Source organism: Malurus melanocephalus, unplaced genomic scaffold, assembly GCF_030028575.1.
Source record: "Malurus melanocephalus ecotype Western Australia unplaced genomic scaffold, MMel_1.1 scaffold_318, whole genome shotgun sequence".
NCBI classification, from domain to species: domain Eukaryota; kingdom Metazoa; phylum Chordata; class Aves; order Passeriformes; family Maluridae; genus Malurus; species Malurus melanocephalus.
In genome coordinates, this window is record NW_026623550.1 from 649,702 (window position 1) to 666,704 (window position 17,003).

Sequence of the window (17,003 nt, forward strand, 5' to 3'; positions counted from 1 at the left end):
AAAAAAAACCTGAATAAATAACCCCAAACTCGGTCCCGGCCGCGGGGCCGGTATTTATAGACATTAATGACCCGACTGAGCCAATACTGACATAGTCTTCATAGGCCGTAGGATCCTTTTTCTTGTCCGACTTGGATTTTTTTCCGTCAGGATCTGTGCAAATAGAGCCCCCACGTGACGTGTTTTTTGTCTGTAAAAGTCTTTTTTTTTTTTTTTTTTTTTTTTTTTTTTTTTTTTTTTTTTTTTTTTTTTTTTTTTTTTTTTTTTTTTTTTTTTGTGTGTGTTTTTGGGGAAAAGGGGGGCGGGGGGAGAGCGAGGCTTTTTTGGTCTTTAATATTTTATTTTTTATTTTTGAAATAAATTTGGGCAGTCTGGATGCAACAGTGTCTGGTGTCAATGTGGGGGTCACAGGGGGAACATTTGGGCACTCTGTCAGTGTCAGGGGGATCTGTAGCTGTGTGTATCTGCAGGAGGAAGGAGGGGGGTGATGGAGCTGCCCCTTGGGGTGTTTTCAGCCCTCTCCAGGTGCCAGACCCCGGCCCGTGGGTGCTGATCCGACTGGGTGCTCCCGGTCTGGTCCCACCGGGCACTGCCTGGAGGAGCTGGGCCGGTTGCACCAGCCGGGCTGGCCGTGAGTGCCAGCTCTTTGCCAGCTCCCTCCTTCCTGCGTCACTCCGGGGTGGCCGCGGGCCGGGGCGGGGGGGTTGGCGGCCGTGAATGCGGCCGTGCCTCAGTTTCCCCGCCTGKAGATGCCCCGGGGAAGGTCATGGGGTGGGGGTGGCCCAGGGGATGTGTGTGTCAGCACCGTCCCACCCATGCAACCCTCCTAGTGCAGCCCCCAGGGTCTCTGGAAGGAAGATGGAGATTGGGGGGTCGGGGTGTTGATGGCGGTGGGGGGACACTGTGGGCTGGGACACCCCCACACGGTGACACTGCTACCTCCGGGCACACCTGGAGCGGGGTGACTCCTCTTTGGGCGCTGAGCTGGGGGGCTGTTCTTTGGGGAGTGGGGCACCAGTGGCTGCCCATGTCCCCTTTGCCGTGTCACAGCTTTGTCCCTGCACCCCAGGGACTGGGGGACAGGGAACAAACCGGAGATCCACGAGGCACTCAGCACCGCCCAGATAGGATCGGAGGCCAGCGGCTCTTCCCGTGGGGATCACCGGGGGCCCAGTGTGGGGCTGAGTGGGGCTGGCCGGACCCTGAACCCCGCAGGAGCAACCGAGCGCCGGAGGAAGCCGGGCGGGAACGGAAGCAGCTCAGGTTCCTGCGGTGACTTGTGCCGCACCGGGCACCCCGCGCCCCGCTTTGACGTCATTTCGGGTAGAACAGACCTCGGGCCCCCCCCTCGACAGCCCCCGGACCCCCCCCGACACCTCTGGCCCGTGCCAAATTTGGCAAAGGGAAGAGCCGCCGACCGCGGCAGGAGCAACACGGAAGCCTTGTAAGGCAATCGCTGCTGGGAGGGCACRCGGGGGACACGCACACGCGTGTGYGCGCAGGGACAGGGACAGKGACAGCGCCAGCGCGGGGAGGGGACACTCACACAGTCCTCCTGCGGGTGCTGTCCTGGGGACACCCCCGCTCCATCCTCGGGGGGTCCCCAACAGCTGCTTTCCTTCCTCTGGGCTCAGCTCAGGGTTTGGGGGTCCCGGGGGTGCTGCAGGGTGTGAGGTGGCACAGACCTGGCCCCCAAGCCGTGGCATGRCACCAGACGGCACAGGACGGACCAGGCAGGCGTGGGAGGTGTCTGTGGCACGGCAGAGCACGCCGGGACACGGGGTGCCACATCATGGGGTGACATCAGCACGCCCAGGGCCCCCAGATGCTGCTGATAACACGGGGCTGGGCACAGAGCCCCCCTCACTGCCCAGCCCAGGTGTCCGGGGTGGTTCACGCCCATCCTGGATCCTCCTCCTCGCTGCCCTCATCCCGGGGCTGCCAGGCTGGCTCATCCCAGTGCTCCCAGTATGGAGCAATCCACAGCACCAGCGTTGTGCCTGTGTTGCGGTGGCCGCTGTGGGGACAGCGTGGGTGTCACCGGGCAGGCGTGTCCGTGCACAGGTGTGTGTGTCCAAGCACCCACTGCCGGTGGGTGGGGACAGCTGGACCGGCTGCCCCCCTTGTCCCTGTGCCCAGCCCTTGCCGCAGAGGGTGCGCCAGGAAACACCCACAGCTCGCAGGGCTCCCGGCACACCCGCGGGCCCCGCGCACGCCCACGGCACCGGCCACGCCGCGGYCCCGCGGTGCCGGGCACACCCCGGCGCAGGCATGCGTGGGGCTGCGCGTCAATCCTTGCACGCCCAGCCTTTGCACACCCACCCATTTCACCCTGCACCCCGCAAACACACCCGGCCTCCCCGCAGCGCCTGCCCGCACCCCCAGCCTGCAAACGCGCCCGTGCCCGGGTGATGGAGAGACCGCCTCCAGGTTCTTTGTGGAGTGGGGTACATCACGGAGCCCCAGAGCCCCCTGGAATCCCTCCGGCTGCGCCCGGCGCTGGCAGCGGGCGAGAGACGGGGCTGGCGCGGCGGTGCCAGACGCCGGGTGGGCGACGCGCTGCCGCGTGTCCCTGGCACGAGTTGGGAACACGGCGTCTGCCGCAGCGGGGTCCCGGGTGGGGTGGGGGCGAGCCCAGGCCCCCGCGTGGGGCTGCAGACGGTCCCCCCGCTGCTTGGTTCTGGGGTGCCGGGCAAGGCTGGGGCACCCATGGGTGCTCTGTGTGTGTCCCTGAGCGTGCAGAGGCTCCCGAAGGGCTGAGCCCCCACACCGGGCCCCGGTGCTGCTGTGGGGCCGGGCGGTGGGTTGGCAGTCCCGGTGTGGGGTGCAGAGGCGGCCGCGGGGGGGGCCGGGAGCTGCCGGCGCGGGGATGGATCCTGGAATTAAAAACATTCCAGGAACTGACTTTGAACCAGATAAAATAACAAACGCCGTGAGGAATGTCTCACCCCACCCGCCGGCCGCGGCCCCACGGCGCTCCCCACAGCCTCCCACTGACCCACACGTGTTCACGGGCCCTTGCACACGCGTGTGCACGGGGAGCTCGCAGCCACCGTGCACATGTGTGCACACAGCCCCGGCTGCGGGGGTGTCTGGGGGGTCCCCGAGGGAAGGCTGAGCACCCCTGGGTTGGGTTGTGAGAGTGCACACGCAGCCGGTGTGCAGTGCACACGCGTGGAGCACAGCCGGACACGCGTGGCTGTTGTTTGCACAGCCCATCGCGGGGCAGGGGGTACCCCCGTGTCCTGTCCAACCCCGCGGCCCCGGGGCCTCCCCGGCTCCCCCCGTCTGGCCGGGAGCCGCGGCCAGTGCAGCCCGGCGTGTCTGGGCGGTGACATCACGGGGGCGGCGGGGCCGGGGGCGCGGCGCCAGCCCATCCCATCCCATCCCATCCCCGCGGACTCCCACCCGCCGGGGCTGAGGTCGCAGCGGGGACGGAGCAGCCGCAGGAGCTGCACTGGGAACCGGCACTGGTGTTGCCCTTGCCAGCAACAAAAACCCCAAATCCCCCTTGTCCCCTCCTTTTGGAGAATCCCCCAAAAGCATCCCTCAGSTGAGCTGTTGTGGGAGGGGGCAGCGGCTCAGCCCCCGTCCAGCTGGCCTCCACGGGGGATGGTGCTTAAATGGCCCTGGTGACAATGGCATGGTTGAGGGGTGACCCGCTGTGTGACCCCAGCTCCACGGGGGTCTCGTCCCCACGCCGTGTCCCCGGGCAGGGCAAACAGGGGCTGGTGGGGACACGGGGCCAGAGGGCAGCGCCGGTGCGTCACCGTGTTTACGAGGACCTCGAGGAGCTCTCGTGACGTCCACGCTGGCYCTGCCAGCCCAGGCCCTGCCAGGTGGCACAGTGCCACCCGCGGCCACCGCTGAGATTTTCGGGGCTGGCACGGGGCCATCTGCGCCCCGGTGKCGCGGGGGGCACGGAGCGGGGTGTCCCCTCCCCGGCACAACGCACGGTTCGAGCGGCAGATGGGGCGTGCGCGGGGTTATTTATAGCAGCGGGACCCACAGGTAGCGACGGTGCGTCAGCGCGGTGACGCAGCCCCGGCGACGCTCGGCCGCACGCCCCCGCCAACCGGCTCCCGGGCCCCCTCCCGGAGCCCCCCGGCCTCCAGCACCCGGGAACGGGGTGCAGAGAGACCCCACAATGCGCTGGTCACGGCTGGAGGATGCTCAGCTCTTGGCTGTGCTGTGCGGGGGGAGGGTTGAGTGGGGCATGTGCCTGCAGCGCTCCCAAATCCATATGTGTGTGTGTGTACATGTGTGTGCATATGTGTGCATGTGTGTGCACATGTGTGTATGCATGGTCTCTGAGAGTGGATGCTGTGACTCTGCGTGTCCAAAGCTCTGTGTGTCACTGCGTGTTCTCACTTATGTCACCGCGTGTGCTCAATCGTGTGTCCCTAAGCGCGTGGTGGCGGCGGCGGCGCGGCGTGAATCTGCACGCTCGTGTGTGTATGGGACTTGTGCCCGACCACACGCGTGTGTCCCTGTGTGTTCTGCTCCGTGCACACGCTGCGTGTGTGGCCGTGGCGTGTCTCTGCGTGTGCCGGTGGCCGCGGTGGCCGGGGGTGACTCAGCCCCCAGGCAGCCCAGGAATGCCCCCTCCCCACCCCCTCCCCGCCCCTGGCCTGTGCTGGGAACGGGCTGTCCTGGGGGACGGTGACACCCAGGGCTGACCCAGACCCTGCTGGGAAGATGAGGCGGTGCCCCCCTCCCGCCCCGCTCCCCCCATCCTGCCCCCCCTCCCATCCTGCCTTCTGGGAACCGCTTACAGGGGCGGAGGTGGGGGGTCAAGGCGGGCTGGGCAGGGCTGGGGCCTCGCGGCTGGCAGGGAAGGGGCACGGAGGGGTTCAGGCTCCCCCCGGGATACCCCCGCTGTGTCCTGGGTACCTCGGAGACAGCCCGGGGCTGGGTCCCCTGGGGAGTGCAGCTCCCACCCATGACCAGGGCCGGCCCTGGGGTACCCAGGCCGGGGGTGCACGAGGTAGGGTCCAGCTTTGGAGCCCCCCGGCCATCGGGGCGCCGAAGTCTGGGGCTGTCCCGGGCCGGGGGCACTGTCGGTCCCTACCCCGTTCCCCTCTGCCCGCGGATCCGAGCCCGGTGTTTCCCCCGACCCGCCGGACCCCTGCCCGCCGCGGCGGCAAAACCCGGCCCGGATTGGGGGACAGGGAGCGGGACGGCACCGGGCACCCCGCGAGTTCCAGCTCGTGGGGGGGGCGGGCTCGGCCTGGCGGCGGGGCTCCGCTCCGTACTCCGTCTCGGGCTTTCCGCGCTCCCGGCCCCGCTCGTTCATTCATAGATCGCGCGCGCTCCCGGCCCATTCATCCCGGCGCGCGGGGAGCCCCGTTACCATGGCAACGCCCCCCTCCCGTTCCCACCGCACTGCCGGAGCGCGGGGGGGCCGGGGCCGCTCCGGGGTCCGTGTGCCCCTGTTTGTGTGTGTGGGGTGGGGACGATCCTGGCGACAATAGCCCGGGGGGCTGCTCCCGGGGGTCCCCTCGTTCGCACGGCTGCAGGCGGGAAGGGAGGGGGTGGTCTCCGGCCGGCTCAGCCCCGCCGAGGTCCGGGCAGCGGTTGCCACGTAGGCGGGGGCGGCCCCCCTTCGTCCCCCCGGGCTGGGGCAGGAGCCCGGCCGCGGCGGTTTCCATCGTGGGCCGGGCTTGGCGCAGCACAACCTTGACCTTCCGTCCCCACCCCCCCCCACACTCCCACCCCACCCCCGTCTCTGTGGTCGTGGCATTGCGTTCCGGCTCTGCAGAGTGCAATTTCCTCCCCCCACACCCACCAGAGTGTTGGGGACCCCCCCAGAGGGGCGGGGTGCAGCGAGTGCCAGCAGATGCGAGCTGGCAGAGAGGGTGTCCCAGTCCTGCGTGTGAGGGTGGGTGCAGGTCACACGTGTGCACCCACGGCTGTGTGTGCAGGGGTTGTGCAGACCCTGCTGCCATCCTTTTGTGCACCCCAGGTGTAGCTGTGTGAGGAGGACAGATGTGGTGCCCTGGGTACCGTTTGCACAGGGAAGTGTGTGGGTGGTGGCACAAAGCTCTGGCATGCAGCAGGGGCACAGTGGGAAGCTGCAGCTGGACAAAGCTTCCCCACGGCCTYTTCTTCCTCTCCAGGGCATCGGGASTGAGGAGCCACAGCCACAGGTGSAGGAAAAGCTGCTGCTCCAGCCCCACAGGTGACCCCACAGATGTACTCCAGCCCAGGGAACAAAATACCAGTGTGACAGGGCATGGGGCTGAGCACGGATCCTGTCATGGTTGTGCTTTGCACTGATGGGTTCTCCCGAATTTGTGCATGTGAAGGACATGCACAAATGTTGAGAGCCCGCGTGTGTGTGTGTATGCACACGTATGTTGGTGCTCGGGCCCATCCGTGTGTGTGTTTGCACCGATCCCCGGGCCGGGGCGGGTGTGCAGGGCCCCCCTACCCGCGGGGGTTGCCCTCACATGCAGCCGTGTGCGCGTCGCGGGCTCCGCACGCCGGGCCCGGGCGCCTGGCGCTGCCGGGATGACTCACGGGCTCGCAGAGGAAGCCGTGACTCAGTCCTGGATTCCTGCCGCTCCCCACCCCCCGGCCGCTCCGGCCATCGCGGCCACGTGGAGCCCGCGGGACCCGCGGCCGTCCCGGTGGGACGCGGGTGGGGGTGCTGGGGGTCCCCGTGGGGCTGCTCGGAGCCGTTCTAGAGGAACGTGCCCCTTTCCTGGGCCGTGGGGACCGCAGGGTCGCTGGGAAGCGGTGCCTCCAGGCGTGCAGCAGGAGGATGCCCCGGGCTCGGGGTGGCACCGCGCACGCCCCAGCTCCTGCCCCAGCTGGGTGCGGGGTTCCGGCTGGGGCACGTTTCCCGGCTGTCTGGGGCGGCTCCGGCTGTGCCACCCCCGGGCAGCGGTGCCAGGTGCTGCCCCGAGCTCCAGCCCGAGGGGCTCCTCTCTGCACGGGGGGCCGGAGCTGCTCCACCTGCCCCGGTTTGCCATGGATCTGGGCTGTGGATGCAGCTCCACCTGCCCCTGGCGCTCAGCCACCGCTGGCATCGGGCTCTGCAGCTGCTCTGGCTGCCAGCCCAGTGCTGGGCAAGGGTCTGGGTGTGCCACAGATCATGCAGGAAGTACTGTGGACCTGGGCAGGGGACAGGTGGCTGCAGAGGGAGGTGATCAGTGGTGCCATGTGATGCCCGGAGCACCATGCCACAGCAGTGCCCAGGGCGCTGTGCTGGCGGTGCCACCGAGTGCCCAAGGTGCGGTGCCGTGGCACGGGCAGCCTCTGTGAGTCAGAGCAAGGTGCAGCAGCTGCCCCCTCGCTGCTCACCGTTCCCAGGCCCCGCTCRCCAGATTCACTTTCGCAATGACTGGTGCAGCCACCCTGGCTCTGCCGAGCTCGCCCTGACCCACTCTGCCCACGCTGCCTGTGGCCTCCTGCCCCACGTCACCACCCATGACCCGACACGGTGCTGCTGCTGCTGCTGCTGCTGCCCTGAGCCAAACCTCCCTAACCCCAGCTCTCACCCAGGAGCTGCTGAGCACGGCAGCATTTTCCTTCCTGAACCGACCCCATGTGTTGCTGTGGGGCTGCAGCCCCTCGGTAGGACTGGGGCAGGTGGCACTGAGGGGTCATGGCCRGTGGTGAATCAGCACAGGCAGGTGTGGACGGGGACACGGAGACACGGGGACGGGGACGCCTTGATCGGGGACACCGTGATCRGGGAATGACTCATGTGTTAAACAAACAAACAGGCGAGTCCGTGTGAAGCTGTGCCGGCAGCTTCCTCCGCGCCCCAGCACCGAGGAGCTGCCGGTGCACCCTGGTCATTGATCCCCCACCGTGGGCACGGCACCGGTGCCACCACACAAATGAACAGGTCACCCTTGCCCTGCAGCCAGCAGGATAGACCTGAGGGTCCCAGAAGAGGAGCAGAGGCTGAAAGGTGTTGATGATTGCAGGGATCTCCAAATASCTGCCTTTTGCCCTTCCTGCAGGAGCTGCAGTGGCCGAGGCTGGGCAGGCACCTGGCTCTGGCATACGGGGATTTCCAAGGTCCACTCTCACCTGGGGTGGTGCCACAGCCTCTCCTTGGGCCAGCAGGTGTAAAACCCAGCCATAGGGAACTGCCCAGCTCACAGCATGGCCGGCTTGTCTGGGCACCCTGTGGCTTGGCCCTGTGCCCGCTGGGCTGGGAGCAAGCTCTGGGGTGGCAGCTGCCTGCCTGGCTCTGGCTCATCCTGTCCTGCAGCCCTTGACCTGCAGGTCCCATCACTGAGCCCATTCTGTGTGTTCTCAACCCAAAAGTACTTCCCCRGGCCCTGCTGCAGCCAGGGCACAGCCAGTGTGTGTTTGTTGTTGGGGGGCTGTGAGTGATGCTGTGTCCCAGCACAGTGTCCATCATGTCCCCAATCCTTGGTGGGACTGTGCCACCACTGCCAGCAAATCTGAGTGTGACCTGGGACCTCGTGCACACACGCAGCCAGAACGTCAGGAATGTTTTGTGGTGAGGCTGGAAAACGGTCAGTCGCTTACTGGATTTTTTTTCCACCCGTTCTGCTGTGGGTTTGGCYGGGGGCCCGGGGCGGGTGCGGGGGGTGGGTGTGAGCAGGCATGTGATGAGCCGGGTGTGACGGGGCTGGCGAGAGCTGCGAAAGTGCTGAGCTGGTRTGAACCCGCCATCCCATCCCCATCTCCTCCTCTCCAGCCCTTCCTGCAAGAGCTGCAGGGAAGATCCCTGCTGGGTGCAGGGTGTGGGCAGCTGTGCCCATCCCCATGGCATCCAGGCGCCTCAGACAGGAGGGAGAGCCTGTGAGGCCGAAGGYTGCAGGGCTCGGGGTCAGTGCAGGTGCCCTGAGTGCTCCTGCCTTGCTGTGGGGGACAGGGCAAGGAGCCCACACTGGGTGGGGATGTTACTGTTCCAGGAGYCTCTGAGCTGCTTCCCCTTCCCCATGGTGAGTCTGTGGGACCGGCGTGAGCGTGTCCTGCCTGGAGCCACATGCTGAGTCAGGGACAGGACAGGAATAGAGTCGGGTGCCTGAGTCACGGCCCACATGTGAAACAAGCAGCACTTCCCCAGGAAGGGGGAACCCCGCAGCCCTGGCAACCCCTGGTACGTGTTGGCCTGGCACTTCCCTGCGATCAGGGTCCCTCACTCCTGGATTGTCCCTGGTCCCCTTTGGAGCTGGGAGCTGCTGGCTGTGTCCCTCACTGCTGTCAGCAGCCACAAGGACACGAGATCAGGCAGAGATGCAGGCAGGGAACAGCTGCCACACCAAGGACCCTCTCCCTGTGCCCACAGAGGGCACAGAGCCCCCCGCCAGACCCCAGGGGGTGGGAAAACCTTGGGGAAGGTGTGTAAGGAAGAGCCAGAGTACACAGCCACGCTCATCTCAGCTCCACTCACACACGTGTGTGCACAATGCACCCCCACACACGCGTGTGCATCACTCTGCGAGTGTGACAGCCCATCCTGCACCCCAGCCCCCCCAGCCATCCGTCTGTCCGTCTGTCCCCCGCCAGCTCCCACAGAACACCCCTCCCTCCCGCCTCCCCCGGAGCGCTTCCGCAGTGTCTCCATTGATAAATCTGGAGCGTTGCCACGGCGACGCTGCAATGGGGCGCAGCGGGTGCGGGGCTGCCGAGGGGCCCAGGCCCACGGCGGGGTGAGAGGGGGGCTGGCTGGATCCACGCGTGGCATTGTACACACGTGAATTCCCAGGTGTGTGTTGCACACGTGTGTGCGGTGCCGGTGCTGAGTGTGCATGCCTGTCTGGGTGTGCACATACATGCAAGAACTGACGTGTGCTCTGTATGTGCAGGACTGTGGGGACTCAGAGACCCCAGCACTGGTTCATGGGGCCCTTGGCACTGTCTGGTTCTTCTTGCAGCAGTGCCAGGAGGGAAACTGAGGCACTGGCGGCATGGGGTTCACCATGCCACAGACGGTCACTTGGGGACAGGGGATCTCAGGGACAGAGGGACCTCGCAGTGCCACCACCTCTGACCCTCCCTGYCCAGTGCTGGGTTCAGCAAGCACTGTCACACCCCGGTGTGCCATCGTGCACGTGTGGGTCTCAGTGGGCAGGTGACCCCACACACACGTGACAGCAGCCCCTGCACCGGTATGGGGTGCAGGTACCCATGAGTGTGTGTGTGTTCCTGCACATGTGTGTTCTGTGTTTGTGTGTCCACGTGTGTGCACGGCCCCAGGGAGGGGCTGGGGGTCCCAGCAGTGTTTGGTGACTGCACCGCACAGGCAGTGGGACCCCACTGGGGGGGCTGCTGGAGGTCTGGGCTGGGTGTGGGGTGGGGGCTCTGGTGCACATGGGGAGCTGGGGGAGGGGGCACAGAACTCTGGGACCACCCACTGCCTCCAGCACAGACCCCGGGCTTAAACCCTGTGAGCAGCTCTGCGTGAGCCTGGAGGTACTCGGGCAGGCAGTGCCCGTCCCCAGGCAGATCCTGCCTCTCCCTGCACCCCCGGCCAGGCCACCCACGGCCACTGCACTTGGGGGTCCACGTGGGGAGCCCACGTCTGCCGCGGCCACACGTGTTCAACCCTGCGGACGTGGGCAGAGCCCGATGCTGCTGCTGGTGGGATCGTGGGGTGCTGAGGGGTGCTGGGTGCCAGGATCAGCTCCGTTTGCAACCAGGAGCTGGGGGGACGCGGGCAGGACCCCAGGGCACGGGGTGACACGGGGTGACACGGGGTGGCACGGGGTTGGCAGCGAGCAGAGCGTGGCCGTGGCACACCCGTGAGCGGTGCGGGCACACGCGTGCGGTGCCGCGTGGGCAGGATCGGTGCGTGTAGCGTGGCTGCCCTCTGCTGCCACGGCCACGGCAGCGCTCAGCACCCCGGGCCCCGTGGGACGCTGCCGGGGGGCCGCGGTYGGGACCCTCTGGGTGCCGAACAATGGCAGCTCTCTCTGCCASCCCCCGGCCCACAGCAGAACTCCCCGGGCTGGGGTGAAGGACTGCCCGTGTGAGGGAGAAGGGGAGTGGGCTCTGAGATGGTGTTAAAGATTAAATCCCTCTCCACCCTGCACCCCCCCCAGTTGGGATGGGGTCATGCAGCARCCGCGAGGGAATGAAGCATTTTCTGGGCTTTTAAAGCCATGGGGAAGCGGCTCAGCCTGGGGAGKGCTGGTGTCAGTTCTTGGTGGCCCCCGCTGCTTTCGGGGGCGTGGGGCTGGCGTGGATCCTGCAGCTCCATCCCATCCTCCATCCCGCTGCGTTGGGAAGCAGGTCACGTCCAGCTCCCGGCACGGCAGCGATGCCGGGGGAGCTCAGCTTTCTGGGGCAGCTCCGGGCTGCTGGGAGCAGCCAGCTGCCGCTTCCAGMGCTTTTGGGGATTGTGGGAGGAGGATTTCCAGCGGCGCGGGGCTACGTGGCACTGCCATCCCAGGGATGTGGCAGGGGGGAGCTCAGCCCCCGCTCCCCTTCAGCTCACCCCGATGGGCGCTGGGGGTCTTGGATGCTCTGGCAGGAGCATTGCCCAAGCCCCCCAAAAAGCTCCTCGCTCCAGGAATCGCTCCCTCATCTCAGGGCGGCTGTGCTGGGTGGCACCAGYCTGCGCAGTGCCAGGATCCGGCCCTTCCCTGTGGAACGCCCGGCTCCCAGGGCAGGTGTGGTGCTGCTGGAGGCACAGACGCTGCCTCTACCTGCCCCCATTCGGATCAGCGCGAGGGGGGAGAGCGGGGGAACTTTCCCGACTCGTTTCCCCACCTTAAGGGGAAAAAAAGGAGTAGGAGTCGCATGACTTGGAGCTTCCCGAGAGGCAGCGCGGGGAGAGAGAGTGACCCAGGGAGCCAAGAATCTGCTCCGCTGTCGTGTCTCATTCCTGCTCTGCGGCGCGGGGCTGGGAGAGGTTGGGTTACGGGAGGCGCGGAAAGGGGACGGTGCAGGATGAGCTCATGCGAGGGCGCGGGAACCTTCTGGGCAGGAAAAAAACGTTGATGCTGCAGTTCAGGGATTTCTGCAATCGCGGCTGTTCCCGCAGATCCCGGCTCGCTCCGCTGGGCCGGCCCTCGTGCCGATGGCAATAAAATCACTCGGGGAGGGCTGTGGGGCTCAAGGTGATTCACGTGCCCTTGCAGGGAAAACAGCAGCACACAGCGATTTGCTGAGGAGCAGAGGGAACAAGGGGGCCACAGGGCTCTTGGGGGGACACCGGGGTTCTGGGGAGCTGGACCAAACACCACCCTACATGGGATTATGGGGGGTTGTGACACCACCAGCCCCACTGCAAATCGTGGCAGCAAACCCCAACATGAGGCAGTGCCTGAGGGAGTTCCTGGATGAGCCCAAAGGGTTTGGAAAAGCTCCAGTTTCCGTCAACACCTGGGCTGGCCCCCCTCTGTGTGTACTTTACCCCTTGCTRGGGAGGGATACCATGTTCCTGATTCCTGGCAGCTTTTGCCCTGCAGACTGTGATAAACCCCTCCCGTGTCCCCAGCCCTCTGTCCCACAAGGTTGCTCRGTGTCAGGCGGTCAGAGGCTGTTTGTCCTGTCCTTGGGTAGCATCTCCTGCCCTTAAGAACTCAATGCTGCAAATACTCTTAGATGATGATTAATGAGCGCTTATATAACCGAGCTGAGTCCTTAATGCAGCCGGGAGGGTGACAGGAGGGAAGGTGGGAGCGAGAAAYTGCACGTCGCTGCTGCTGCYGCTGCTTTTCCCACACCAGAGCAGCTGCCCTCCATGCAAGGGACCCCTGGCAGATGTAGGGGAGAGCCCACCCACAAGGAAGCAGCTGGGGCAGCCCCCACCTGGGTTTTACAGACAGTTTTGGATCCCGTGGGAAGAGAGGGGACGGTGCTGCTGCCCTGAACCATGTTGCCCATGGCATGGCTGGGCTCTCCAGTATGRCAGGGCTGGGAGGTGAAGGGTCTGTGCTGGAAAAGCATTGATGTGTGACMGTGGCTGGAATGTTGTGCTGGTGAGCTGGAGGAAAAGGGGGAAAATCCYACAGCAACACTTTGGTGTGGCCCGTGAGGGGTGATGGGGCCGCTGCCAGAGATGCCTGGTGCAGTTGTTTCTAAATTTGGCTGTGTTTGGGCAGGTAGGAATGGTCTGACACACAGGATTTGCTTTTCCATAACCTAGCTGGGAAGYACCAGCTCTGATAAAGCTGCTGCTCAGCGCCAAGGCAGTTACATGGTTACCATGGTTACCGCATGCTTATTTTCACCATTTTCCTCACCTCAGCCGGGGTGCACCGGCATTCCCAACCCTGAATCCCCCCTGACCTCAATAGGAGTGCACCGGCATTTCCCAGCTCTGAATCCCCCCCGACTCCAGCTGGATGTGCCGGTATCTCTGATCTCAAATCCCCGCTGACCTCAGCTCATTTCCTAATTCTCCAATTTGGGTATCCCGACTCTGCTGTGACCCCCCCTCAGGGCAACATGTGCCGACCCTGATTTCGTGCACCTTTTCGCTGTGGATCCGATCCCGCTGCTCCCTCTGGATCCTTCTGCACTTTGTGGGTTCCATCCCCCCGCTCTCTGTGGATCCGATCTCCCCAACTCGCTACGGATCTTACCCCTGCGGATCCTGTCCCCCCGCTCCCCGTGGCTTTGTCCTACAACCCGGTAAATCCCGGTCACAGGGAAGCGCAGCGGCCGCGCTCCTCGCCATGGCAACGGCGGGATTGCGTCAGGGCTTTTCTTTCCAACTGCAAAGCTGGATGAGCAACTCCCTCAGGGACAGTAGTAAGGGAGGAGGGAATATTCTTTTCCCTGGGGCGCTTTGGGACTGCCAGTTCCCTAATCCAGCCCTGGTTTGGTGTTTTGCTCCTTGCTTCCAGGTCTAAGGCCAGACGTGCTGGGAACAGTGAGGGCTCCCGTGCCAGGGACAACGTGCTGGGAAAACTCCGTGTGCCTTCCCTGTGGCACCTCCCTGCTCGTGGTATAAACTGATCTTGCAGGGAAACCAGGAAGGAGCCAGAGGATTGGTGATCAATGGGGTGGAGGCTCAGGGATAAACCCTGCTTCAGTCCAGCCTCAYATTCTCTCCTTTCCTGCAATCCCAGCAAAAACAAAGGCAGAGGAGGCGGCTCTTGCRCCGTGCAGGATGTGCTGGGGCGTGCAGAGCTCCCCCTCCGCCGCGCCTGGCAGCAGGGAGGGTGGTCCCAGGGGCTTTGCCGAGGCTCAAGGGCAGGAACSTTGGGGGCTGCCTGGATGTTTTTGTTCCCTCCCAGCCCCCAGAGCACAGAGAGTGGCACCCACTGCCCTGTCCTCCCCCAGGGCATTCCCCTCCCCAGGCTTGGCCCGCGGCAGCACCACCGGAGGAGCTGCTTTGGGATTTGGGAACCTCATCAGAGCAGTGCCCGGGGCGGGGGCTGCCCTTGGCTCTCCAGCAGGTGCTGGGGCTGCTGAGCAGGTTTGGGCTTGGCTGCTGCATGGCTCTGGGCRATTCTGTGTGCCCTGGAAACGGGCTGTGAGTGCAGAGATTGAGAAAAGTCCCTACAAACACCACAGCAAGGTGGGGACCCCCAGAGAAGAGCCCCTGGCGCTGTAAAAGGAGCTGCGCGGCTGTGGGATGTGCTGGAAGCAGGAGAAAGGTTCATTTTGATGTGGGAATGGCACGGGGTGGGGGCAGGAGGGCAGCACAACTCCGATCACAGCTCCCCCACAGCATTTCCATGTGGCACTATCCCTGCTGCGCTGCTGGATGGGCGGCACTTCCAGGAAATCAGATTTGCATTAACAGGATGTTTGGTCCTACAGCCTCTGCCCTTGAAAGCTTTAMAAAGTGGGTGAAAAAAACATCAGTCAGGTGTGGAGGGATTGCTTGAAACAACTCCAGGTGATCCGTGAGGTCCTTCCAGCCTCTGGTGATTCACGATTTCCCATGGCTGCACCTGAACACACACAGAGCTCCGCTCTGGAGCGGATATTTGCACTCCCTAAGGAAGTGCCGGCACTTTTGCCATATTGGGTCACTGCAGCCACAGCCCTGCTCACAGCCAGCTCTGGGTGACAGAAACTGSGGCTYAGCCAGRRAAAACACCCGYGRGTGCTCAGGGYTGGAACTCACACAGGAGTGAACTCWGCGTCTCTATTTGGGACCCCTGGCCAGGGCCCYGCTGCTGCAGGAGGTTTCCTTTAAAGATGTCAATCTTGGGCTGTTTCATTGCTTAATTAACTGCCCTAAAGACTGGTGCAACCTGCCAGGTGAGCTGCCTGCCTGGCTGCTCCCAGTGCTGCTCCCAGCCAGATCCCATGGTACATGTCTGAGGAGTAAAATCCCAGTGAATCCCACTGTTTGTCCCTCGAGGTTTGCAGCAGGGTTAGCGTTGCTCCTCTCACAGCATCCCAGGCTGGGAAATGGCTCCGTGCATCAAGGTCACTTTTTTCCGCCCTCATCACGGACCAGAGAMGCTCACGTTAATGGGTCTCTAATTTAATCAAAATGCTGCGCCTGTGATTGCAGGGCCGGGATCTTTTCCTCTCTTGAAGGGCAAAAATCAATTTGCAATAACAGCAGATGAGTCTCCTCGCCTCTTTGGGCCTAGGAAAGTGAGTACATTTTTTCATGGTAGGAAAATAATAATATTGGCTTGGTCTRTCATCAATATTGGTGTTTTTTAATGTGCTTTTGAGCACTTTGGTGGCAGCATCCTGTCCCTGTGGCCCTGTAAGCTCAAAAAAACCACTAATGTGGTGCCTCTGGGTTTTATAATTATTGTATATCCTGTGTACAAACAGCCCTTTTCCTGCAGATCCCAATGGAATMATAACAAATCAGGGAGGAAAAGCCTTATTTCCACGCTCTGGGTGGCAGGGAATGGGTGATCACAGAGCAATCACAGGCAGGTTTCTTTGCATCACYCCGTGGTTTGTTTTTCCTTTTCTCTGGTCACCAGAGAGTGGTGATTTCTGTACTCCAGGGGTTTTCTTCCGTGCAGCCGGGCTCTGGACAGGACACACATGGTGACACCATAACCCTGTCCTTACCATATTTCCTTCCTCTGTTTTCTTCACACTGCTGTTCCCTCCCATCCATCTCCTCCTCTCCAATCTATTTCTTCACGTGCGTCTCCTCTCCAGTGTTTCCAAACACTTTTCTASGTGAGATTGTAATTACTGTATGAAACACTGAAAGTTTTTATTTTTAGGCCTTTCAAAGCTGTGTAGCCTCTCACTGAGACACGTCTTTGGCTTTGCCAGTTTCCTCTTTCAAAACGGAACCTTTTACTGCTGAAAGCATTCTCACCTTCCTCAAACCTCGGGGTGGGCTTTTGAAGATTTCAATAGAARATGGGCTGAGCGAAAACCTTTTATTTTGTAAGGAAACTTTGTTGCATTGGCTCTCCCAAGTGCGTGTGGGACAACACTAGGAGGCGGCTGAAGGGATCATTCCCCGTGGGACGCGGAGGAGGCCGGCCGCTCCGGGGGCCGGTTKGCGGGGACAGGACRGGTCCCCTGAGCGGGGCGGTGACCGGATGGGCCGCAGCGGGAGGAGCCGCCGGGGCCGGGCCGGGGGCAGCGCTCGGCGCCCAAGATGGCGGCGGCCCCTGAGGCGCCCCTTTGTCTGCGGCCGCCGCCGTAGAGCGAGAAGGGCGCGAAACTGGGGCAGCGTGGCCACGCCCCTTTCCTCCAAAGGGGCGGGGCGRCCTCGCCCCCCAGCCAATCAGCGGCCTCCACTTCCTTCCCTCTCACAGGGGCGCTCCCGCCCGCCTCCTCACGGGCAACCAATGAGCGCCGTCCTCCGCGCCACGCCCCCACGTGGGTGGAGGRGGCGTGGCCACGCTGTGGTTTTGTTTGCGCGCCCCTCCCCTCGCCCTCCGCCGCGGTTCATTAATATTAATRACATCCCGCCCAATCGGGTGGTGCAGCGGCGGCAGCGCTTTGGTGACGTGTCGCCCCGCCTTGCAGTGGGGTTCATCTGCATATTCATGAGATGGGCGGGATGAGGCGCGGGCGTTTATAAGGCGCCGCCCCGCCAGGCTCGCCGTACATTGCGCTGARGCTTTGAAGTGTTCTCTGGACCCCGCACCGTCCGGGCATCGGTGAGC

The 17,003-nt window shown here is 63.8% G+C and overlaps 1 protein-coding gene across 1 annotated transcript in view; it reads left to right on the plus strand.

Annotated features, from left to right (window-relative positions):
- Nucleotides 1-6,513: 6,513 nt before the first annotated feature.
- CIRBP (cold inducible RNA binding protein) overlaps nucleotides 6,514-17,003 on the plus strand; it is a 15,012-nt gene continuing 4,522 nt past the window's right edge. Inside the window, exons 1-3 of the mRNA XM_057377565.1 lie at nucleotides 6,514-6,643; nucleotides 9,502-9,644; nucleotides 16,650-16,713. Coding sequence (XP_057233548.1) covers nucleotides 6,514-6,643; nucleotides 9,502-9,644; nucleotides 16,650-16,713 — 337 coding nt within the window. The remainder of the gene's footprint in view (nucleotides 6,644-9,501; nucleotides 9,645-16,649; nucleotides 16,714-17,003) is intronic.